This window comes from Lycorma delicatula, chromosome 2, assembly GCF_047948215.1.
Source record: "Lycorma delicatula isolate Av1 chromosome 2, ASM4794821v1, whole genome shotgun sequence".
Lineage (NCBI taxonomy): Eukaryota > Metazoa > Arthropoda > Insecta > Hemiptera > Fulgoridae > Lycorma > Lycorma delicatula.
The window spans coordinates 95,104,020-95,130,082 of NC_134456.1; the positions used below are offsets into that span (position 1 = coordinate 95,104,020).

The 26,063-nt window shown below is 28.6% G+C and overlaps 2 protein-coding genes across 6 annotated transcripts in view; one reads left to right on the forward strand and one right to left on the reverse strand.

Moving 5' to 3' along the window:
• Nucleotides 1–2,054: 2,054 nt before the first annotated feature.
• On the reverse strand, nt 2,055–19,193 carry LOC142319022 (BPTF-associated chromatin complex component 1). 3 transcript variants are annotated; one of them, XM_075355833.1, is made up of 5 exons: nt 19,028–19,190; nt 15,301–15,395; nt 14,628–14,719; nt 9,215–9,313; nt 2,055–2,682 (listed from the first exon to the last, which is right to left on the reverse strand). In XM_075355833.1, the coding sequence occupies exons 2-5, from the start codon at nt 15,358–15,360 to the stop codon at nt 2,448–2,450; spliced, it is 486 nt and encodes a 161-aa protein (XP_075211948.1). In that variant the 5' UTR covers nt 15,361–15,395; nt 19,028–19,190; the 3' UTR covers nt 2,055–2,447. The 3 variants fall into 3 exon arrangements, with proteins under 3 accessions (XP_075211948.1, XP_075211949.1, XP_075211950.1); XM_075355834.1 differs by lacking the exon at nt 15,301–15,395 and having other exon boundaries at nt 19,028–19,193; XM_075355835.1 differs by lacking the exon at nt 9,215–9,313 and having other exon boundaries at nt 19,028–19,188.
• A 43-nt stretch (nt 19,194–19,236) lies between these two features.
• LOC142319021 (alpha-aspartyl dipeptidase-like) overlaps nt 19,237–26,063 on the forward strand; it is a 32,522-nt gene continuing 25,695 nt past the window's right edge. The window contains exons 1-2 of one of the 3 annotated variants that reach the window (XM_075355829.1): nt 19,237–19,308; nt 23,387–23,498. In XM_075355829.1, the coding sequence (XP_075211944.1) occupies nt 23,401–23,498 (98 nt within the window). In that variant the 5' untranslated portion in view covers nt 19,237–19,308; nt 23,387–23,400. Of the gene's footprint in view, nt 19,309–19,553; nt 19,902–23,386; nt 23,519–26,063 lie in introns of those variants that run through there. The other 2 variants (XM_075355830.1, XM_075355831.1) reach the window with 2 other exon arrangements.

The window sequence follows — 26,063 nt, forward strand, 5'->3', positions numbered from 1 at the left end:
TTCTGTATTCTTCACATTTATCTGTTCATGATTTTTTTGGTATCACTACTAAAACACTCTTTTTGAAGTCTGATGGAACTTCCCCTTTTTAGTAAATATTACACACCAGTTTGTAAAACTATCTATCGCTTCCTCATCTGCACTGCACAATAATTCTGCAGGTATTCCATCTATTCCAGAAGCCTTTCTGCCATTCAGATCTTTTAATATGCTCTTAAATTCAGATCTCAGTATTGCTTCTCCCCTTTCATTCTCTTCTTCCTCTATAACACCATTTTCTAATTCATTTCCTCTGTATAACTCTTCAATACATTCCACCCAACTATCAACCTTTCCTTTTGTACTATAAATCGATGTACCATCTTTGTTTAACACATTATTAGATTTTAATTTAAGTACCCCAAAATTTTCCTTAACTTTCCTGTATGCTCCAATGAAATTTTACCAGTGATCATTTCTCTTTCCACTTCCGGAAACCTTTTTTTAATCCACTCTAATTTCGCTAGTCTGCACTTCCTGTTTATAGTATTTCTTAATTGTAAATAGTTCCTTTTACTTTCTTCATCACTAGCATTCTTATATTTTCTACGTTCATCCATCAACTGTGATACATCCTCTGATAGCCAAGGTTTTATACCGGTTCTCTTTGTTCCGTCTAAGTTCCAATCTACATTTTATTATCAGTAAGTTATGGTTGCTATCAATGTCTGCTCCAGGGTAAGCTTTGCAATTGACGAGATAATTTCAAAATCTTTGCTTAACCATGATATAACCTATCAGATACCTTGCAGTATCACCTGGCTTTTTCCATGTATATATTCTTCTATTATGATTTTTAAACTGGGTGTTGACAATTACTAAATTATACTTTGTGCAAAACTCTATAAGTTGGTCCCCTCTTTCATTCCTTTTGCACAGCCCATATTCACCCACAATATTTCCTTCCTTGCCTTTTCCAGTGCTTGCATTCCAATCTCCAACTATTATTAAATTTACATTCCCTTTTATGTGCTTAACTGCTTCATCAATTTCTTTGTATGCACACTCAACCTCATCATGGGCACTTGTAGGTATATAAACGTTAACAATTGTTGTCGGCTTGGGTTTTGAATTTATCCTTATTACAATGATTCTGACACTACGCATATTTAAATACTCTACTCTCTTCCCTATCTTCTTGTTCATTACAAAACTTACTCCTGCCTGTCCTTTATTTGAAGCTGTGTTAATTATTCTAAAATCACCTGACCAAAGTCATTTTCCTCTTCTCACCAAATCTCTCTAAGAACTACTACCTTTATATTTAATTACGCATTTCCCTCTTTAAATTTTCTAACCTACCAACCTAATTAAACCTCTAACATTCCATGCTCCTACTTGCAGAATGTTATTTTTTAATTTTCTGGTGACCCCTTCCTTAGTAGTTCTCATCCGGAGATCCAAACGGGGGACTAGTTTACCTCTGGAATATTTTACTAAGGAAGGCACCTCCATCTTTGTTACTACAGAGAGTTAAATTTTCTTGGAAAAAAAAGCAGCTGTAGTTTTCCATTGCTTTCAGCTGTGTAGTACTCAAATGAGTGAGTGATGTTGATATGGCTGTCCTTCTAACCTACGCCCTTAACAAGTACTGAAAGAGCTGCTGCCCTCTTTCAGAAATCATTCCTTATTCTGGCTCTCAATAAATACCTCTACAATATGGTTGCACCTTCGATCCAGCTACTCTGTATCACTGAGCACTCAAGCCCCCTCATCATTGGCTACGTCTCATGATTCACAAAGGGAGTTTACATACTCAGATGATGTAATGTAAGGTGTAGACTATTTAATGATATATTTTGTTGTTTATCTTGAAAAACCATTCATTTTCAAACACACTCTTTAAAAAAAAAATAAAAAAATAATTTGCAAATGGGACACTACCTTTAAAAATGTGGTTTTCAGAATGTTTAAGAAATTTTTTTTTAGAATCACATTATACAACACCAAGTTTTTTTTGAGATTGTGTATTTATTTAATAGGATCTCAACAGGTAATAAAAACAAATGCTAATATAACTAACTACTTAGTTCATTTTTTATTTACTTATAATGAATGTATGTAAAACTTACATGAAACAGTTACATTAACAAAATTCTTTTTTATAGTCATAATCTATAGGTGTTTTAAAGTGATAGTTATTGAGTATTGCTAAGTTTGTTAAAATTGTTTGGCTGAAACATGCCTCTCATTTAAAAAACAAGATATAAAAGGTGTATAAGATAAAAACAATAATAAATATCTGTGAGTAAAGTACACTAACAGACTTAAAGAGAAAAAAAATGTTTCAAAATATAGAATATATATTTATGATGATTTCTTTTAAAAAAACTAAAAGAAAGTTTTTAAAGGATTTTTTCATCATGACACATGATAAAATATTTACACCAACACAAATATATTTATTGTTATGAGGTGACTTCTTCTGTAGTTCCATCAAATTCTAATTTAACATCTTCAGCTAAACCTTCTACATCTACTTCTGATTCTGAAGCATTAAGCATATTTAAGGTGACTTCAGCAGCAGATTTTCCCAGCATTCCTTGCTGAGGAGGCTGTGAAGTTTGCACTGTGGTCATGGTACGTACAGGAATTCCAGCATCTTCATAGGCTTTTTTCTTCAATGTTGTTCGTATCTGAGATCTAAAAAAAACACACCTAAAGTGATTAAATTCTCAAGAAAAACAAAATTATTAGGGAAAAAAGTGACAAAATTGAAACAAAAATCTTAAGTAAAATCAATTCAAGCAATATTTAAACTGGATGAAGTGATTAGCTAAATCAAAATTCCTTTAATAAATTTAATTTCACTGTAATTCGTCATTAATGTTTGGAAGTATGGCATCAAACCAGTTTCCTGGAGCCCTCCCTTAAAACCCTCTTAATTTAACTTAGAGTCCCATTCTCCTGTTGTATCATTGGTATTATAATTAGAAGAGATTATGGATGACGGCTCAACAGTGGTTTCATGTTCATAACTAAAATATAAAGGCAGTGACATTTAGTTACCTATAGAACATAATTATATGCTGTAAACATTATTGTAAAATAATTCTATAATAATGTTTCATAATGATGTTATTCTGCTATCTCAGTTTACCTATCTACAACAGTTTTGATAGCTAACATGCTTTTAAATTTTCACTCATTTCAAATCGATGATTCATTAATACAAAAATAAATATTTTTCCTTTATTGCATCATTGTACACAGACATAAAAGTTGTTTCATTAGGAATTCACACAATTTTAAGAGATTATCTTCTTTGGTCCCAAACAGGTAAAAAATTAATGTAAATAAAAGTGTTATTTCTCCATTTTGTGTTGCAAATGTTAAAGGTTTCTTATAAGTATTTTTTATAACAAACCATTTTTAGAATTCCTACTTAATATTTAATCAGCTACATACTCACCAATATAATAATTTTGAATTTGGATACAAAAAACCTTGTAATTTAAGATTATAGGATTAATGCATATCTTAAGAATGCTTAGCATCATTTCCAGAACTTCATATGGATAAAAATTTTTACTGATATTTCAACATGTTATATTTTTTAATCATATTGCAGGTTCCTTTGAAATATCCAACAATAAAACCTTTAATAATCTAGTAATTTCTCAATACTACGAGGATATGAGGGTTTCTCCATTTTATACTATGAATGCTTAAGTTTTATTACAACTATGGTACAGGACCCTTTTTTTTTAGAATTCCGACTTAGAATTTAATCATGCATCTCAAAGAAAAAATATTGCAGTTTAGTTACTGCTTAACTCTAAACTGTTCTGTTTCAAAGGTAATATTTTGAAGGCACTCTCCCAAAACAAAATTTAGAATTTTACTTATAGTTCTGATTTCTTATCACAAAATTTGTTTTTTGAATAAAAAAAATCAAGTAAACCTAATTAAAAGTAGATTCTTTACCACTAAATAAAAATTTTAATACACTGATCAGACTTGTGTTACTAATACTGCAATGCTAATATTACAAGTTTCTAAAAAATAATCTACTTGTTATATTTTCTGAAATAATTTTTTAATTATAAATACTTAATTTAAATTAACTTATTTATAAACATAAACCATATTGATAAACTGTTAAGCGAGTTAATTACACATACAGCAATGCAATCTTGTACAATAAGAAAATAACATACTCAGTTAATATTTTTTATTACAAAATGATGAATTAATCGATTTGAGTGTTATTATCTACTCTTTCTAGCATTGGCACTCGTAGTTGATGTTTTCACAGTACCTATATTCTCAAAACTACTTTTAACAATGAGTCTTTCTGAATTGGGATTGTCGAATAAATAGCAATGTTAAGTCTTCCCACTCCCCATCCTTACTGTTATGACCTTTTCTGCTTTGTCCTCTTGCTCTAACAGTTATACAATTTCTTAAAACTAATCCTTCTAATTCTTTATTTTTAACAATCTGCAATTTTTAAATATTACATCGGATTGAGTGTTCATTCGTTCATTAATTATCAATTATCTCCAGTCCTTTTAATTTTAGCTTGAATTTTCCATGTTTTCTATAATATTTAAATGTTTTCCTTTTTCTACATAATGTAATATTTTCATAAGGCAAACATCTTATGAATATGAAGTTACAGTCTTGTTGACGTACAATTTAATTTTATTTCTTGACGACCGACTATTATGAACGTAACAATTTTAATTTAAATACAATCACATATCTGAATTTGAATTAACATCTTTTGGGAAATCCCTGATGATGCAGTAATGGCTCTGAAAGTACTCGGATATATATTTTTAAATTGTTGACAAGTGCAACTTTATTTTATACAGCTATAATAACAATTGAAAATGAGTAAAGACAATTTGCAATTTTTTTTAGCCCGATTAATTTTCCAAAGCAGAAATATACACGCTAGGAGTGCTTTGATGCAAAAAAGTAATCTGCCGATGTCACAAAAACATTTAATAATTAGAAAAAGATTGGTTTTTAATAATTTGAGACAGAGTGGGCATAAAGACAACAAATATGGACAGTAAAAACACAAAAAAAATAGAGGCTATTAAGATGTGATGTTACAGGAGAATGTAGAAAATTAAATGGTTTGAAAGAACAAGAAATAAAATGTTTTAAGAAGATAAACTGAAAACAAAGAAATGATTGTGAAGAATCTTGTAAAAACACGGCTAAAATTGGTGTGCCATATAATAAGGCCTTTAGGGCAAGTGAATTTTGGCTCTAGAAGGAAGTGTGGAGGATCAAAACAGTAAAACAAGACAAAGATTAAAATGAAAATGTATGAAAAAGCTAATTCAGGACATAAATGGAGGAGGTTTAGTGAAACCAGGTGACTGATGCAATTCAGAGATCTTCAGAATAATAACCACTGAGCATAAAATAATTTCAATTTTATATAATAAAATATGTCAATAATTTATTTATAAGTGATTTATTATGTCTCTTCAGTATTTTGTGTTTTATTTAATGTTTCTTTGACTGCGATTTCTTCTTTTTTTATGATCGGATGAAAAGCTAACATAACTTTACAAATTCAAATAACAATAATCAGATAATCATGCGAATCATTTTTAATTAACATAACTGAGAAAGCATGTTTATGCTTTATTGTTTTAAAACACAATTTTAAAGACTAATATTTTTAACAAATAATGTATTGGATTTTTATTAATCTAACAGAAGTTGTGTAGTTCAAAAGCACTTACAGCAAAGATAAGAAAAAACAAGATATAAATATTTAAAAAAACACGACTGCCAAAAAAAAAAATTGCTCTTTAATACAGGATAATTAAAAAGCATGCAGATTTTGTCATGGCATTGTCACCCAAGTTTATCCTGGTTCTGACAATCTATTGAGGGAGGCTGAAGCTGCTAAAGGTCTACTAAAAAGACGTATGCATAAGGGGTATTCCATTTTAATTTAACATACGATCAGTGCATCACTATTTTTGATTTTGATATTTGGTATATGATCACTACCCACCTTGTAGTGGCCAAAAAATATTTTTTTATGTTTAAAAAAAAAATCTTTCTTGAGTAATAGACAACCTTCTAACTTGCCAACATGTAAAAACAGCCATTTTCATTGTCAGTTTTTCCATAAGCTGTAGCATTCTTATTTTACATCACACAGAGGTCAGAAAGGGCTTTTTGGAAACAGTAAACATAGAACTTCATATTAGCGTACTCAAAATTCATTTTCTTACATAACTAAATCTTATAACGTTTACCGAAGTTACATTTACAAATTGTTTATTTTTTCGTCAAATTTTGGGCCCAAAATAAATACTGAAGGGCTTAAGTTAATAGGCCTGTTTTTTAACTTTTAACTCTTAGGTACTAGTAGTACTTGTAAAAAAAATTGGACTGTTACCATGTCCTTTATTAAAAAAAAAAAATGGCTGCCAATCATAAAATTTTGAAAATGTCTCATTTTTGGGGCCCACAAACCACATGTGGGACAGGTGAAAAAATCTGAAACGTTTACAGCATTTAGGATTACACAAACGTGCATGACTATTCACTTTTGTGTTTAAACATGAGTTTGTGTGTATGAGTCATACTTTAAGTAACAAACTGTCTAGAATATAAGCTATCTCATTGTAGACATATCAAAATATTTTGTATAGTAGGCCTACATTATTATCTGAAAAAAATATCTGCTGAGAATTTTTTGGATAGAAGGAACAAAGTTCATGGTTAGAAGGAACGGTGTTTTTAGCGGTTTTGATGGTTTCATTACTCATCAACCCCTTTGAGTAACAAAATCAGATTTTTTCTACCTGTCCCACATGTGGGTTTTGGGGCCCAAAAATGAGACACTTTCAAAATCTTATGATTTGGCGACCATTTTTTTTATTGGACACATGGTAACAGTCCAATTTTTTTTTTATAAGTACTGGGCAATGGATGCATCTTAACCCATAAGGCTTTAGGAACAACATTATAAAAGGAATCTTAGATCTATATTGATGCTAGGTATATACTGACTAAGATAATCAGATCATTCATTAAGTTATATAATTGCTTATAACTATTGCAAATACATATGGGTTGTAAAAAAAATTATATATGAGTTTTATGATTCATTGTATAATTGAATAAAATTACAATTTATATATTATGAGCTTTATGATTCAATATATAATTAGATAATTGTAACATACTATTTGTGAATCGAGAATGATCACAGTTTGGTCTAAACATGGATTTAGGAATTTATTTCTATTATGATATTGTGGCAATAAGCACATTATAACTATTTTTATCTTGTTAAGTACAACATTATGATTATATAAGTTACGTACAATTACATGAACTTACTACATTATATTTCTATTGCTAATTTATATATAATTGTAACTTGTTTGTTGTTAATATACATTACGGTGTAGATTATTATTTTATATTACCTGTCATTGTTTACACTGTATAATTTATATATATATATATATATATATATATATATATACATAAACAATTATATTATTTCAATTGAAATATTCAATTAAAAAATTTTTGATGTGTTACCAATGTTATTACTTGTAAATTTTGTTGTAATATTTAAGAAGCAAAAAATCATTAAGCAATTTTTTTGGCGGGCAGTATGGTCAGTTCCATATGTTTCCTTTCCTCTTTATTTTTAATATAAATAAAGATATCTACTATTATTCTTCTTTATGTAAGTGTAAAGAAGTTTGTTATTATGTTGCTCGCATAGTTAGCAGCTGATTATATTAAGCTATGAACAGCAACACATACAATTATTACACATAAAACAAGTACTCCAGATTATACAAATAATAAAGAATATACTTAAAAATATGACTAATCAGTGTTCTTAATTAATGTCCATGAATCAGTGCTTTGATGTAGAATTAATATAACAAAGTTGGTTATGTGATTCGACAACTGCCAAAGAAGAGAAGATAGTTTGTTTAGATCTTCATAGACTTCATGGCAAGTGGCGAAATCAAAAGACAATTAGTAACAAATTACTCTGAATTTTGAGCAGAGGTGGATAATGAGATTTCTGCATTGAAAATGAGTATTTTGCGTACTATTACCATTTTCAACATCCTACCTTTACGAAATCGGATTTTCTGTGGTGGCTGCTTTGAAGACAAAATATACATCTCAGTTAAACATAGAAAAAGAACTCAAGAGTGTCTATTTCTAATATTAAACCTTCCTTCAAAAACCTGCTCTGCAAGACAGGCCCAAGGGAATCATTAATAATTATTAAACTTATTTTTAATTTAGTATTGATAAGTTAATTATTAAATATATTGTGCAGCACTGACACAATCCTATTTATAAGTGTATTATATCAGTGCAAATGTGTATTTTATTATTTATTATGTCAGAATGTATTTTGTTTTGCTTTCCTTTCAGTAAATTAATACATTTTTTAATATTTCCTTTTCGATATGCTTGTGTCCCCATTTAGTGTTACCATGCCCCCCTAAAACACACCCCACTAGTTGAGAAACACTGCCTTAAATACATTACACTCCTTTTTGGGCAATCATGTAATAAAAAATAGCAAAAATGTGATTTGTTAAAACAATAAATAAATAAAACGTTAAATAAGTATCAATCTGTGAAAGTCATAAACAAAAAATATTGAAAACAATTAACTATTAGAATGGAAATCTTACAACTCTAAATAATGTTAGATGAAAGAAGCTAACTGGTTAATTGATTGCAATATTTTCTACAGATGAATCACATCAATTGTGCCTAAACAAGCTGTACCAAAATCAAACACCCTCTTACAAAATTATAAACGTTTTGGTGATATGTTAAACCGCCAACCTGCAACGTAAGTATTAAATTTGAATTTCTACATATTAAATAACAGCATTTATCAACTAATATATTGTCTATCTTATAGTCTTAACAGCCAGTCTAAATCCACTTAGACTGGCTAAGCCATAACTGAAGAAGTAATGTTTACAAATAAGTATGATGTAAAATAACTGCCAAAACTCATTATAACCTAAACAATACTGAGTGCAAGCGACTGGAAAAATAGAAAAGTGCTGCTAAAGTTAGCAGCAGCATATTTTATGCTATTTTTACCAGAAAGAGAAGCAGATAACAAAATGTTATCAATAATCAAACTACAAAGAAAACCTAATACAAAAAACGAAAAAATACAACTTACACTGTCCTTCCCTTGATGTGTTCACTGATTTGGTTAAGATCTTCGCCAAATTTTTTTACAGCCTGTCGGAGCATCTCAATTTCCTCATCAGTCCATTTACTTTTCACCCAACATAAACATCATGTATAAGGTAAAGCAAAAGAATTAACATTTATTAGTTCTCCGTGGGACTAAAATATTCATATTTAATAGAATTCATGTAACAATTAAAATAATTAAATAATTGTTTGTATTGAAATAACAATTTACTTAAAATATGCTGTTATCACAGTCATAATCAGTGTATTAAAATCTACCATCAATGCATAAAAAATCAATCGCTAAGAAATTATGTTTAATATTTTTAAAAGAAACTTTGTCTCAATTTAGTCAACAAATTTATAAATAAAAAAGATCAGGAAGTCTAGAAAACACTAGTAAGCATTATGTAGTATGGTAATTATATTAAGCATTCAATAAATAATTATAAAACCAATAATGTTTATGTTGCATTACCAATTAAAACCCATTAATGAAGAAATAACAATAAATAAAGAGTTTATCATTAAAAAAGGTTATTTATTCACAATTGTTACATTCTTATTCCATGACTACTGGAAACACCTCTACGAAAAATGAGAACAATATTCGATAGGGGAGTTGTACGCCTGAGAAGCAAATAAACATACCATAGGTGCTACCATAAAGACAGATACCTGTAGTAAATGGTGCCAACCAGTTATAGTTTAATATGGTTTGCAAAACAAGAGATTAGAGCAAAAATTGCTTTGAGTGTAGCTGAAAGCAAACCGAAAACTAAAGCTTTTATGAAGATACGTATTTTCTCTCTTCTTCCCTCTTCATATAATATAATGATATCCTCGGATAAAAATAATTCATCCCAAGGTAAACAGTATCTGGTCTAGATATTGAGTAAGTCTACTCAGGAGGTTATCATTACAAATGACATGATATTCTTCAATTTGGAATGTGAAATTCAAAATTATAAGTTAAGTAACCTAAATAATTTTTAAAAAAAGGCTGAATAGGTAGGGTATATTGTAGGAATTGGTGAGGTTAAATGAAAAGAAGAAAATTGATTAAATAATAAAGATTTGCTGAAATAATCCATACTGGGGACATATCCAGGAGATTGAATATTAAAACCATGGAATAGAAATTCAGGCATTGCAATAAAAACCAGTAAGACAAAGCTATTATGATAAATTCAAAGCACAAACCAATCCCAAAACTTTAATCATGGAGATAAAGGCAATAAAAATGCTGCAATGATGGTGAACTGGAATACCATAATTTAGCTACTTCAATGTATGAAATGAATGTTACAGTAGCTGAGGATAAAGATATGCAATTACTGATGAGCAAAGAGAGAATGATTTCTTTTAAGAAGTCAAATAGAAAGGAATATGAAAAAAATATATAAGAAAAGCAAGCTAGCAAAGCTAAGGAGAGAGGTTCTATGTAGACAAGAGATCTACTTGTTGTGCAATGTAAATTTATTATTTTCCAAAATAGGTAGGTGTAATAATAAATAGCAGTGGAAAATGAACAAGAGAGAAATTGATGGGAAAATTTTGAAAGATAAGCAAGGTTGGCAGACCATTTGCATAAGACATCCAGATTTAGGGAATAATTTCTTAAAGGAAACGTAGAGGATAAATAAGTGAAAGGTTAGTATATAATTAACTGACAATTGAAAAGGCAGGAGATGCATTGCAACAGGCTAAGAGTATGGTGGTGGAAAGTAGGGATGTGAAGTGCACCAAACCACTCAAATAACTAAAGAAAAAAAACCTGAAAAAATTCTATAAGAATTTTTTCCATACACATGTATCGATATTATCAAGTACTTCAGTAATATAATATCTTTAGTATACACAAATATAAAAATAATACTAAAACACTAGGGTGACCAGATTCTTATTTTGAAAAACAGGGATCTTTTATATACGCTGATAATGTGACAAATTAACCATTTAACTTATCAATCATATTAAAAACTAAATGGAGAAGAAATGTTTTCAAACCTTTTTGAAGCTCTTTTGTTACCAATTTTAAAAAGTTTCCAACCATCCAACCAGGTTCATCATAATGCAGTATATGTGTTATACTGAATGCATTCTTGGAACCTGTGGTTGAAAGTGTCCAGTCAATCCGATGCAGTGAATTTTTGGATAATGGGAATAAAAATAATATGGGTCTTTATGCACATGTAATAGTTACAAAAATCTAGATTAAAATTTACAGGAAATTTAAAGTAACACATAAGATAATTATCAAAAAACCCGTTCTATCTTAGCTGATTAATATTTTAAGTACATACATAGTAGGAATTACGAGATCAGTGATTGTGACAGGATCTCAGTCACCTGAAACAATTCCTGGGCATGTCTGAAGATTGAGCTACTTCCATCAAACCACACAAAGAAAACTATGTAGTAATTATTTTTACACATCCTTAGCACAATTCAGCTGGATATCTGCCCAAAATCTACAGAATGTCTAGGGAGAGCTCAAGGACAAAGGGAAAAGGACAACTGACCCACAGAAGGTTTGCAATATAGATCAAACAAATATTCCCAGGTTAGTGTTATAAGGTCCCCTCATGGTAGCGGGTTTCAATTCCACCTGTGATCTCTTGTGCATATCATTAGCCAGGATAATGCAGCACATTAATAATCAATATCTGATTAACCAGCTTAAACGGAGTGCATACATAGATTTCCTCTAGATATTAGAAACCTGAGAACAGGCTCAGTTTTCTTTAAGAAAACGTTTGTTTATTCCTTCAACCCTAGAATTGCGTTCAAGAATATTGAGACTCAAATACCTTCTTGTTATAAATATATTATAGTTTATTAGTTTACACACATTATGAAGGGCAGCTTTCATAACAGTGCTACTGCAATGCCAGTGATGAAGATACTTCATAATAGCTTTGAAATATCTTCTAAAAGCACAATTTTAGGTACTTATTAGCAAGTTTTATTTTTTTTAATTTTATCTAAAAAAAAACTGTTTACTTCAAGTTAAAAAAAAAATAATAAGCAATAATAATGATTTCTGTACAGAGAAGAAATTTTTTTAAATGTGTAGAAATTTTTTAGATGGTAAAAAATGAAACTATTAAAAATGAACATAAAATTTATGTAAAATGGTAAAAAAAGACAGCCATAGTTTTATTATTTACTTTTACAATAATTTGTATTTAAATTTTGATAATAAATAGACCTATCCTACATACCCAGCTGATACAGTTAAAATATCAAAATGCTTGTAAATCCATCATCCATGTTAAATATTACAGTGTCTGTAGGCAATCAGAAACTAACTAACAATACCACATATATATATATATATTTTTTAAAGCAATTTTTAATAACCATACTCCTCTGTACCAATACAAATTCATTTATATTTAACACATCAACCCTAAGTACAGAATAATTGAAATAGGTTGACTTACTTTATTTCATTACATAACAGAAGCGCTTTCGTGAATTTGATTCGCATCATCAGATGCATACATTTTATATATGCAGCTGTATTATATATATATATTTATGCATATTACAAAAACCATAAAAACTTCTAATCCATGACAACATACCACCCATTAAATTATAATTTTATGTTAAAAATATTTTTGAACTAATTAATTTTTTTGTAATTTTTAAATTAAATTTAACTTATATTTTAAAACCATTCAAAAATGTAAAATCTTTTATTTAAAGTAAACATTTTAAATCATATTTATGCCACTTCTGAACTAGGTAATTCCAATTTTTGTAGAACCACACTAAAAATCTGGGAGTCCCAATTTTTGTTAAAGACTGTCTTTTTTATCAAATTGAAAGTTATCTTTTATTTGCAAAACAAATCAATTTTAAATTCAATGCTCTTGTCTAAAACTGATATTGATTGTAATCTATAATACTCCTGGTTCTTTTGACATTTTTCTACAGAAATTCCTTTTAACTAACAAATGAATTTATGTCAAAGCTGTTCATAATAATAAAAGTTAATTACAAAAATTTAATATCTAATTCAACCAAAAAATCTAAAAAAAACTATGTGGGTAGTAACCAAAATTTAAAGCTCATTTGGAAATAAAACAGGTCAGAATAACTTCACCATAAAATACTGTAGGACTAAACCATACTAAAGGGCTTAACCTTTGTCAACTCATCCCAAAATAGATTTATTCCCATCTCAAACAAGTCATCACTTTGTGGCACCCTCAAAAAATCAGACTGATTCTTCATGATACAAGAATGGGCTCTCAGATCGTTTGTGCACATAATTATGAATCATGAAGACCGACATTTGGAAAAATAGATACACTGCTTTATCCTTGTGTTTATATTTATGAATATGTAATCTTTGCTAAAAAGAATAGTCACTTATTCAGAAAAAATAACAATCTAACCCTATCGTATCAGTAGAACCAATTTCATACAACTCAACACAATATTTTGGATAATAAGAAAGGGCCTTACTATGCTTATGTTACCATTTTTAATGCTATACAATGTGATGAATTAAATTACAAAACTTTTTAAAAAGTCTTCCCATCAATTTATTTCAAATACAATTAAAAGATTTCCTTTAATGGAAACATTACTAAGTCATGAATTTTTAAATAATAAACATTTTAAAAACCCCTGAATTTTATGCATCCTGTTGTGTAGAAAACATGTGCTCAAATAATTTTCAGTAACACTTTTAAATTGTGAATTATTTTGTAGTAATTTTTTTTATAACTTCATTTATTACCTTAAAATTATTTCATGTGTTTATATATTAAATAAATAATGACTTTAATCACACCTACTTTCTATCTTGCAATTAATTAAACTCATTCTTGAGATTTGCAAATCAGAAGTTCAGTTCATTCAAAAATATAACACAAGCCAAAATAGGTAGATGCTTTTTAATGAGACGAGCATGTCAATATATAGCAAGTAACTGAAAAAATTGTTTAAAAACATGAAGCGACTTTCTACCCTATATAAAACAAGAAAGAACAGTAAAAAAAACACAAAGCATTCATCTTTCTATACTGCCTTTTTAAAAAATCCAAGCAAAAGTCATAGCTGTAGTTGAAGGGATACTGGACACACTGTTATGGATGATAATAGCACCTCACAGTTTACTATTACCAAATCTTCCACATTATTACATCTCTTTTCCTGCTAGTTTGTGTATTTAAAAAATTATATAGTGTGCCTTTTTCTTACAATAACATACAGAAACTCTGGAAACAAGAAATTTCATCTCATAGACAACGTTTACAAAATTTGGAACATTTAATATCATGAAAATTCTAAAAACACGGTAAATAACCAATTCAAAATTAGTCAGTCTAAGGAATACTGAACTAAAAACGAAAAAAATTTAAGTATTTTTTTACCCTGCAGGAGAATCAGCTGTAGGATGTAACTGCAATGTTAGTTCACCTAATTTATTAAAAGCAGCTCCTGCAGCCGTAAATATTTCACCAACCTAAAACAGCAAAACAAATTACTATATATAACCAATCACATAAAGCACGCATGCGTGCACACACACAATTATATTAATACAATCAACCCAAGAACAGAATTAATAATTCTATATTTGGGTACAGTAATCATACATATATAAATTAAATAATTATTCTGACTTAGCAGAGGCAACGCATATCATACAGTATTGCATATATCATGCCTGTATGCATACCATACAGGCTATACACCGTTTCTTGACAGAAGTACATTAATTTGTTGCTTTACAATGTTTGTTCCAGTCCTTCTTATGGTTGCAACATGTATAAGGTACAATGGCCACTAACCACAGTAGCTTCTCTAAAAGTAATGATATATGTTATAAAGCCAGTACCTGTACAGAACAGAATAAGATGTCCACGCCATGCTGAATAATATTACCTGCATTTCAAAGGGCTTGACATGCCAAAGTTCTATACAGTATTTGTTTACTGCAAAGGGAAGAAACTACTTCATAACTTGTTTTCTAGTAAGCCTGCAATGACAAAAACCACGTAAATATGTATATATATTGGAATACAATTTATTTGCGCAAATTACCTGATTTTTGGGTTCTTGGCAGGATTGTAAACTGCTTCCTCTATGAACTGTTGGTTCCATATCATTTGGGATCCTCAAAGAGTGGAAACTTGTAACTAAATAAAAAGAATATGATATGAATTAAGGATAAATGCCTCGGGTCAAAAAATAATATTTAAATAAACCGGTTCTCATACATCTCTTTGAGTTAGTTCAACTTTCATTTGGATAAAAAAAAAACACCTGCATTTAGTGTTTATAACACTCAATGCCACTTAAAAATTAAAATAAGATTAAATACGATCTCCTTGGCAATTATAAAGGAGTACTGAATTACAGTTCAATTTTATTCACAAGATTCTGGGTTTTCACTGCCACTAACTCACTACATAATAGGACAGACTTACCTATTTACTCGAATTGATCAATTTCAGTGTAACATTAATAATAACTGAAAACTGAAATTAACCAAAATTGAATGGTTCTAAATGGGAATTTGTTAAATTCATTTAACATGTCTCTGCTGTCAGCCTAACACGTACTTTTACATTTGGTAGTATGTTGTGGAATTATTGTGCATTTGTAAATAAAAGGTAAAGTTTACAAAATGAATCTATGCAGTTGTCTTCTTGGAAATAAATTTGAAATTTAGAATACTATCAGGTGTTACAAAAAAGTAACATAGAAAGAAAACTATGAACTATGCTGACAGGACAAAGAAGTAGTCAGATATTTATAATTTTATCCACAATGTTCTGTATTTACCCTGCCACTAGCTCACCATGTATTTGGCTAGACTTTATAGATGCTATTGAATAAGTGCTAAATAAACAGTGAAGTGTAATCAAAGATGGGTTCTTTTAATTTACCTTCTGGTTACAAACCTCTTATCTATAATATAAAATGCAAAATTAATAAACCTAGGGGATCCTTATGATGTAAGAACATCTAGACAAAGAAACTTTGAAGTTACACAACCATCATAGAACCAAAACAAATAGTGATTAACAATTGACTAACATTAGATATAAATTTTATAATTTTGATAATAAAAATTCCATTTGATCAAGGGGGTCAAATTGGACCCAAATTTTTTTTTATGAAAATTTTGAACTTCTTTTTGTATTCTAAATATTGCATAAATACTACTTAATTTCATTTTAAAACTGAGGCAAGACAAAATTTTTGGTACTTTTCAACAAGATGACTGCAGCCAATCTGTAGTTAGTCAGTTTTCGTAGTTCGATAGATAGTACCACTGAAAGGAGAAAATAAATAAATAAAAATTATAATCTAACGTTATATAATAAATAAATATAATCTAACCAAACTTAACCTATGCTCTCTTTGCTCACTAAGTTTGGTTTGATTATATTTATACTTTTGGATTTATTTATTACATAAATTATAGAGAAAGAGAGAGAGTGGCAGAGAGCGGCTCACAATTAATGCAGAAATACAGGTTAGGTTCTTGTTAAGTTATTCAGTAAATTACTGTACTAAAAAAATATTGTACTTTATATTACTATTTTATTATTACAGTATCATTGATTATTTTAATGATATTACAAGTCAATATATATATTAAAAAAAAAAGAAAAAAGTGTACTATTTATATTCTCCTTTCAGTGGTGCCATCTAACAACTCACTACAGATCGACTATGAGCATGTTCTTGAAAAGTACCAAATTTTAAACTAATTTTGCTTGTATGCAGATCTACAGAAGAGCATAGATCAACAAATTATTTTAAAAAATTGAGTAGAATTAAAGAAAACAAAAATAATTGACTCTAAGGAGTAATAATTAAAATCAGTTTTCTTTATTGTAAATCAGTTAAATCACATTTAATTTAGTTATTTTATGAATGTTACTTTAAAAAAATAATATTACAATATCATAAAATAATGTGACTTTTCAAAATATTTTAATTAATCTTTAATATATGGGAAAACTTTACAAACTATTAAAGATTTTAATATATTTTATGTTTAATCAAATAAAAATGTTTGGCACAATTTAAGAAAAATATAACGTTTTATATATTTTCACCAGACTGATTGCAAGTATGTTTGAAAGTGCTATAAAATAAATAAAAAAAGTCTGTCAGTTGTAAATTTGATTTAATTTCCTAGACAACTTTATTTATGAGTTGGTCTATGGAAGTTGTTCATCAAATTTTCTGATACTACTGTAATTAAAATGCTGAGTATATAAATTATCTTTAATATAATTTTATTTTATGTTCACTCAATTACATTGACTACTTATTATGTCAAAATTTTCTCAGAGATATCTACTGTTCTCTTGTTAATATTTTTCTGATTGTTTTCTCATTCAGGATGATTTTATAAAACAACTGAGATCAAACAACTAAGCCCATACATTCACAGAGAATCTTTGTTTAAAATCTTTTTTTTATGTTTGTTCAGAGTTCTGTTTATTTCTAGAAGTCTTTTAAGCTTCATTTGGGTAGTAATCAAAAAGGACTGGATCACATATATCATAAAACACTAATTTCAGCAGAGGGTGAAAGTCCATATCATTTTAATTATTGTCAAACCCATTCTATTGACATCTTATAAAATCAATCTTTTAAGGATTTATCTTATATCTGATAATGCTATTAATAATCAAGGAGCTATGCTGAATGTATGGAAATAAATCCAAAATGAAAAGCACTCAAAAAAAAAAGTTTACAAACAAATCTAATTTAAACTAGACAGACATTTCAATTAAACACCATTAGTTACAAAAGAAAAAAATTCAGTAATCAATTAATGATAAAAAGCTAGCATACAGTCTGAAGAAATTAGCTAACACTTGTAATTCTAGAGCCTTTGTACATATGCAACCATAAGAAAAAATGAAATATGATTATAGTTAATTTGTACAAATTGTCTCTATCAGAGTTATTTAACTCAAGTGAAAAAGATCAAAATAAATAAAATAAAACCAATACTTATGAAAAATGTAGAACGATAGATTAAAACTTTTTCCATCACAACTAAATGCATATCCCTTATTTAGGTTAAGATAAGGAAGAGATCTTCAACTAACCAAAGAAATATCTTAACTAAAACAATATAAAGAGGTGAAATCTGATAGAAGCTAATTTTACTTGCATTGACTATTAACTCATTCATCTAAAAACTCTTCAGATTTCATTATCAACCCATCAATTGAAACAGCCTATTTAAAAAGCCTCCATTTTCATCTATCTGGTTTTTTTATTGATCATATATTTGTTATTAAATGCTTCATTTCAATCATAAGTTTACAGAGTTTCTACTTAATTCCTAAATCTGTCTGTTGTTAGCAGATTATTTCAACATATATCCATTTTTTATAGCTTGTACCAATCTACTTTTAATATCTTCTTACTTCATCCATCCTTTGTACTTTTATTACGTAAATAAGAAAATCCTGTAAAATCAGTTATTCTATTTTAATTTTTACCTCCTAATTTATATTAATTTTTATCATGTTTCATACCTTTTCTTTAATTCAGAATACTTAATTTGGGAATTTCTCTATAATAATAAATCCAAACAAACCACAAAACTCATTCCTAATTTCAACTATCAAAATAATATATTGATATTTACATTTTGTTATCCTTGTATTGAGGAATAACTCTTAATTTTTTTATGTACAGTTTTATGTTCTATAGTTGTACCAACTATAAACAAATTTTTAGGGGGAAGTTATAACCTACACACGAACGGTATGTAAACAAAATAACTTACCTTACTCGCCGAATTCATTTAAGACCTTATACAGTTCTTAAGAAAACAGAACATTAAAAGATAAATAAATAAATATCGGAAAAGCAAATCATGAATAACAATCAAATAACTTCATAACCACCAAGCTTACTATAGCAAACAAGTTCCACATCGATCGATACATCGAATGTTATCGATCTCTGCCGTTACAACATTTTAATTATCGATACTAACATTCACGTGTCTATTACGTACTAATTAGTAGTGACAGTTGCAAAATATACCCGTTTAGCATAAAATTTGTAAGTTTTTTATTTTTTTTATCTTTTGTTTTTATAATACATTATAAGTTAGATTATTTTACTACCGTGTTATCAATGTTTATGGTGTTGTTAATTGTATCTATTAATTTGAGGAGTTAAATTATTCTGTTTATTTTCAGCGTTAATAAACCGTCCAGAATAAAGTCAGTCCTTTGCCAAGTTAATTCTGTGTGTGTGTGTGTGTGTGTGTGTGTGTGGAATGAAGAGGAAAAATCTGAACAAATCTATTGTGTACAGATTTTTTTTTTAACTGTTGAGTTTCTGTTTAAGCACGCATTTTGAAAACATTTAAGTAGTTTATGGTGAATTTACAAGATTGCATTTCTGATTGACTATTGTAGATATAATTGTTCACATTTTAAATATCATATGTACTTTGTGTAATTAATGCTTTTCATATTTTTTTCTTTTGGTTTTTATCAATCATACATTGTGGAATATGTACTCTCCCTAAGTACCAATACATATTAAGGATCAAATAAAAAACTTCTCAAGTCAAAGAGGAACCAAAAGTATAACGTTGATAACCTACGATTTATCACCTTCAGCTTAGTAACTCGCCAAATGATTTAGTACGTATCCGAAAAAAAAGTTGAATAAACACAGTACTAGGGAAATGTAAATAAAAGCTAATAGATAATTCAAACAAAAAATAATCCAAAAGAGAGTAATAAATATTGGGTATATTTTTTAAATTAAAGCTAAAGCACTATTACTTTCTTAAATTTTGTTCATACTTAATTAATCTGAAAAAATACCAATTTTTATAATTGGGGAATAAAAAATAAATAAAATGAAATATATTTTGTAACATATTAGCAGAATTTTTATTTATAATAGAGATATAATTGAGATAATTTACTAATAAATATTTTTTATTGAAGTGGTTAAAAGCAAGAACAGGGATTTAAACAAGATAAAACCAAAATCCTGTCAAAAATATGATTATTGTAGCATTTATAGCTCTATTAATATTAGTAATAATGTTCGAGAATCAAAGGACACTTAAGATAATAGTTAAATGCACAGCATTACATCAAATTATTCCATTTATTTTAGATAAATGGGATCCAATGTGCTTTATTGAATGTTGTATTTATTTCTGAATATAGATTGAAACAAAAAAATAAATTTCTTGAAATTTGTTGCTTAAGTAACTCTGAAGTTACTAAAGAAGAGGGCAAAACAGTACTGTATTAGGATTATACATTCAACAAACAAAAACTGGGGTAGGTTTAGTTAGTTTAAAACAAAATAATATTTTAATATTTAGTTCTGATGCTTACCAAAATATTTAGTTGATTTTGAATATAGGTTTAGTGAAAATACTGAGAGATTGTAAGCACGTACTATCTTTTGGTTGTTATTCTTCATTATGTTAAGTTTTTCTGATAAAATTTAGAAACCAACCTTTTAAGTTTTTGTATTGGTGGCTTATTAAGCAGCTACTAAATTGGAAATGGAAGTCTCTAGGTTGGTTCAGAGGCAGTGTCCTACCAGTTGAACACTCTGGCTTTGTCATCAAGATAAGGCTAATTTATTCAGCACACTAAACTAAGATTACTGTTATGTTTATAGCCTATCTCATCCTTATAGTTTCGAGTTGGAATAAAATTGTCAACTGAATCGGTTATGTACAACACGCATATTATGTGGTATTCACTATTTCTCCATTTGACCTCATTTTTAAGAGTTGGTTTATTTATATTTTACTGCCAAACTGTTCAATATTTAAAAATCTTATTTCATCAAAAAGTTAATTTAATATTTTTATGTGTTATATTTAGAGATCGGTACAGCAAAATAAAGTTTATGCTTTTATAAAATAATCATTATTCATTATCCACATTTGCTGAAGAATATAATGAAATGTAGATTATTAATCTACTCATTTTGTAAATGTTGGTTGGAACATTTTCTACCTAAGGACTTCATTTTCTTCTCATCAGGGTAAATCACCTGTTCTGATCTCAAAGAAATTCTACATTTATACATCCAAATTTAACTTGTGATGGTGTCCATGAGCTAATAGGATGTAGGTAACACTTCTCATAAATAAAACTACATTATCTTTCCATCATCAAACTTGTGAAATACTACATTACTGGTTTCCATGTATACTTACTTATAGATAATTATTGTTTGATTTATGAAAATAAATATATCCTTAGGATTGTTTATGACTTGTTTCCTTGGTCTGCCCAAAACTCTCCAACCCATCAGTTTGTATCCAAATCTCCGTGGGTATAGGTTCATCAAACATTTTATCTAAATGTGTTATCCATCTCTGTCTGTTTTCTTTAATTTTAGCATCCATTTTGAAAATGTTTAATTCTCCATTGACCTCTTCATTGTAGAGCCTATTCAATCTCGTACTGCCCTTTACTGATCTCAAGAACGACATTTCTGATGCCTGTATCTTACTTTAGTGTTTTTGGTTTAAAGGACTTTTTAAAGCTAATTAGTAGTACCAAGAATGCTACTGGTAATAACATTGAGGAAAGCACTACTCATCAGCTAATTACATATTGTATTATGGTTGTGTTTAAATAATATTTCTTTTGAAGGAAAAATTGTAGTATTTCGTGATAGTGTTATTTAATAATTTATCTAAAATATGTTTGGTAGAAGTTATTTCAGGACTATAATCCAGCCCTTTCCTAATTAGTGCCGTTATTGTAGATTAATAAGCTTATCGCAAAGTCCTAACCACAAAATTATTCATTAGTATGATTAATTTATAAATAGTAATTCTTTAATATGAATAATAATTCATTAGTATTGAAAATATTTAAATTAATATGTGTAGCTGTTGGGTCAAAATATGAACTTAAATAATTTGTTAAATAAAATTACATTACAGCTATTAATAATATACATTATTCTACAACATACTGTACTGCATTGTTTGTGTTTAAATAATTTATTTGGTTTTCTTTTAAGTTTTATTAAGCTATGAATGGTAAGATTATAATCTTAAAACTTGATCCTTTCTTATTTGCTGTTATTTTGATTTTATGTTATGATACTTACCCTTGATTATTGTAAACAAATTAGTTTTCTTTCCAGTGTACACTGTACTTCTAGCTGCTTTTGTGTAATTTTTATTCCTTGATGTAGAGGCACAAGTTCTTCTTTTCTTCTTTAATATTTCTGCGTTGTCTATGACAATTACTAGATTTTCTTGATAGTGTGGCACTTTGTTTTCCAATTACTTCATACTTTTCCCCAACAATTTCATTGTGCATTCATCTAATCAGTAATCTCATCACTCAGTAGTTTATACTAAATGCATATTTTTGTTAAAATGTATATATTGGGGTGAGATGGGTTAAATAATGTAGAAGATGTTGGTATAACTAGAGCTGGAGTGGGGAGGACTGTTTATTATCTGCACTTTTCAGTAATGCCAGTCTGTCGAGCATTGGTTTTTGAAAAGGTTGTTTAATTGTGTGTTGTTTGTTAAAATGTAGTCAACTGTTGAAGAATGTACATTCATTATGGAAACTTATTTAGTTTAGTAGATTTTTGAAAGTATGTGTTTGGAGCGTCGCTTTATATGGAAGTGAAACTTGGACGATCAGAGTACTGAGAAGAAAAAATTAGAAGTTTTTGAAATACGGTGCTACAGGCGAAAGTTAAAAATAAGATGCTTTGATAAAGTGACAAATGAAGAGGTATTGGCAAATCAATGAAGAAAGAAGCATTTGGAAGAATATAGTTAAAAGAAGAGACAGACTTATAGCTCACTATTAAGGCATCCTGGAATAGTTGCTTTGTTATTGAACGGACAGGTAGATGGGAAAAATTGTGCAGGCAGGTAATGTTTGGAATATGCAAAACAAATTGTTAGGATGTAGGATGTAGGGAATGTACCAAAATGAAATGACTGGCACTAGATAGGAAATCTTGGAGAGCTGAATCAAACCAGTCAAATGACTGAAGACAATAACAGTTTCATTTCATTTAAAATTTGTAGTCACATGCAGAATTTCAAAACTGTACTTCCGATTTTAGTATAAATGATGTTGGACTGAACTCTTAACTTGTGTTTCAGAGGTATTACTAGAGATGACTGGTAAAAACCTTTTGCTTCTTTCCAGTTCTAAATATGATGGTTTTGGGTATCTGGGATTTGCCAAGAATGAAATAACTACATTTTTTAAGGAGTGAGTATAGCAATGTTATTGTAAGTATATTGATATTTTTTTAATTTTATAACATATTGCTTTACTTTTTCATAGTAATTTGTATTTATTGTCAGCAATTACTAAATATTACCCGATTGACCCAATTCATATGAGGTGGATCATTTTTTTATGTGTCTGTCATTTCTTTTGTTTGTACTTGTAAATAAAGTTAGTATAAAGATTCTTCCATCTCTCCAAATCATAACAGGGTACATAGAATGATATCCCTTTTAACACCATCTTTGAAATTGTATAAAAGTAAGTTTTTGCATGCTTTTCTGTGTCATTAGATCATTTTTAATAAAGTTTAATCCAAAAAATAAAAAATAAAAATAATAGATTTTATGAAACTTTTCCATTAGTAACCAGAAATATGCTTCTGGAAGCTCTTTTCAGAACTATAATGCAATTCCTTTCTAAATCTTCTGGAAGTATATTTATACCTCTGAAGAAAGTGAATTGTTTAAAATTTATTATTCCGCTATTTAGAGTTAGATGTGAGGTAAGAGATACTTATTTTATTTTTGGAGATGGCAGTGGTTTAGGAAAAGTGATCTGGGAGATACTGGGTCACTTTGAAAATGTTTTATTGAACTTTTTTGTATTAGTGTTAAAAGTGGGTTTATTTTCATCATTACGCTATCTTAAAAATGTAATAAAATTGATGTATTTCTATTTTTGATAGTGTTTATGAACAATAAAAGGTCAAATTGTACATAAAAATATTTACTTTAAATCTAACTAATTGCAATAAATTTTAATATATTGTAATTTACTTTAAATTTAACTAGCTGGCCATTTCAGTTAGTTATACTAATCTTCATCAGTAAATATGGAAAATTTAATATTACAAAAAAAAATAATACAAACTTATATTGACAAAAAGAGAAGTACTATTTTATGCTAGCTGAATGAAAGCTATAAGTTAGGCTAAAAGCAGTCTAAACCATTGAAACATATTATTTAGATTGCTCCTTTTTTAATTTTTAATTTATTAGCAATATATACATTCAGTTTCTGAGAATATTTTTTTTTGCAATTTAAAAAAAAAAATACAAAGCAGTATCAGTTAAGTCTAAAAAGTATCTTTGTTTCATACCTAAACTTGTATTTTTATTCTGTGACTAACATTACAATCTTTTTCCAGTTAGTTTAGTTTACAAATGAAATATTATGAAATATAATATTGCTCAAGAATGCGGTCACTTTTCAAAACAAGCTATACATGATCAAATTGTTGCTCCTCTTTGGCAGTAAAGTTAGAAAAATAAGGTCACTTGGCTATTAAAAGATAGGGTAAGCTTAAAAATAAAAATAAATTAATGAATAAAGTAGTAAAAGCATTAGAGGAAGGGAAATTAGGTGTGGAACAGTAAATTATAGTTGATTAAATTAGTCACAAACTTGTAAGTCTGCTTAAAGATACAGAAATTTTTATTTTAGATTTCAAAGTGAAGGTTTTATCTGTGAAAATTGAATAATCTACTTGAAAATAATCCGTAAATTTGCAGTAAAATTAAATGAAAACTGTTTTCAAAGTTAACTAATTTTTTTCAGTTAAATAAAATTAATCACATCAGGAAGTTAAAGTACCATTTTGACAAGAGGATCAAATTAAAGTAAGAACTAATAATGAAAATACGAACTTTATTATTAAGTATGAGGACACCTCTAAAAACTGAAGAAAAGATACTAAGAATATTAATTGAATAAAATGATTAAATAGATGATAACCTTACAATCTAGTAAGCCAATTACTCAACCTTCAGCTTTCTTGCAAATTTGAATTCAAGCCTCATATATGTAACAATTTCTTGAGTGTAATCAGTTTTCAACATTCTTGCTCTGTTATGACTCTTCAGATTTCAGAAACTCACTGTTTCATTTCTTGCTTACTGCATGTCCTAAGCTTCAATAGCTTCATTCCCACTGTATTCCAAAGGTTATAGATAGAATTGTGATCCAGACTACAGGCTGACAAGGTAGCAGCTCAACTTAATGATGGTTGAATTATTTCATGGTCAGCTTTGATTTGTTGTAAGGAGCAATGACTTGGATGAAGATGAAATTTTCCCAAACTGCTTTGCTGAAAATAGCAATACCTTTTCCATGGTTTAGATATATCTTTCAGTGTTCTTTGAAACATTAATGATAATCATTTCCTCTGGCCTGGAGATCTCATCCGAAATTGTAACTTTCACTTTATTGTTGAACTGCTTGTGAGAGAAATGTGAGGCTAAATCTACCACTTGGTTCATGAAACAACACTTATCTTCTTGGATACATTTTTAGCTTTCTTCAGAAAATGCCATGCCTCAGGAAGCAAATGTTTCTTTGCAGGTCACCATTTATCTTTGTTGTATGTTTTTCATTTAGTAGTGAGTGGCTTTCATAAAACCATGTAAGACATCGTTTTTACATTCTGATCAGATTAATGTTGAGTTCACGTTTCACTTCATTAACTAAATCTGGAAAGCTTGCTTTATGGCTACTCTTTTGAATAAGAATTCCCTCCATGTGAGGTGAGATTTTATTAGATCTACC

Coding starts and splice junctions, on each gene's coding strand:
- LOC142319022 (XM_075355833.1), bottom strand. CDS start 15,360: ATGGAACCAACAGTTCATAGAGGAAGCAGTTTACAATCCTGCCAAGAA. Junction 9,314..14,627: donor ACAGCTGATTCTCCTGCAGG/GTAAAAAAATAC, acceptor TTGGGTGAAAAG/TAAATGGACTGATGAGGAAA. Junction 2,683..9,214: donor CACATCAAGGGAAGGACAGT/GTAAGTTGTATT, acceptor TGTTTTTTTTAG/ATCTCAGATACGAACAACAT.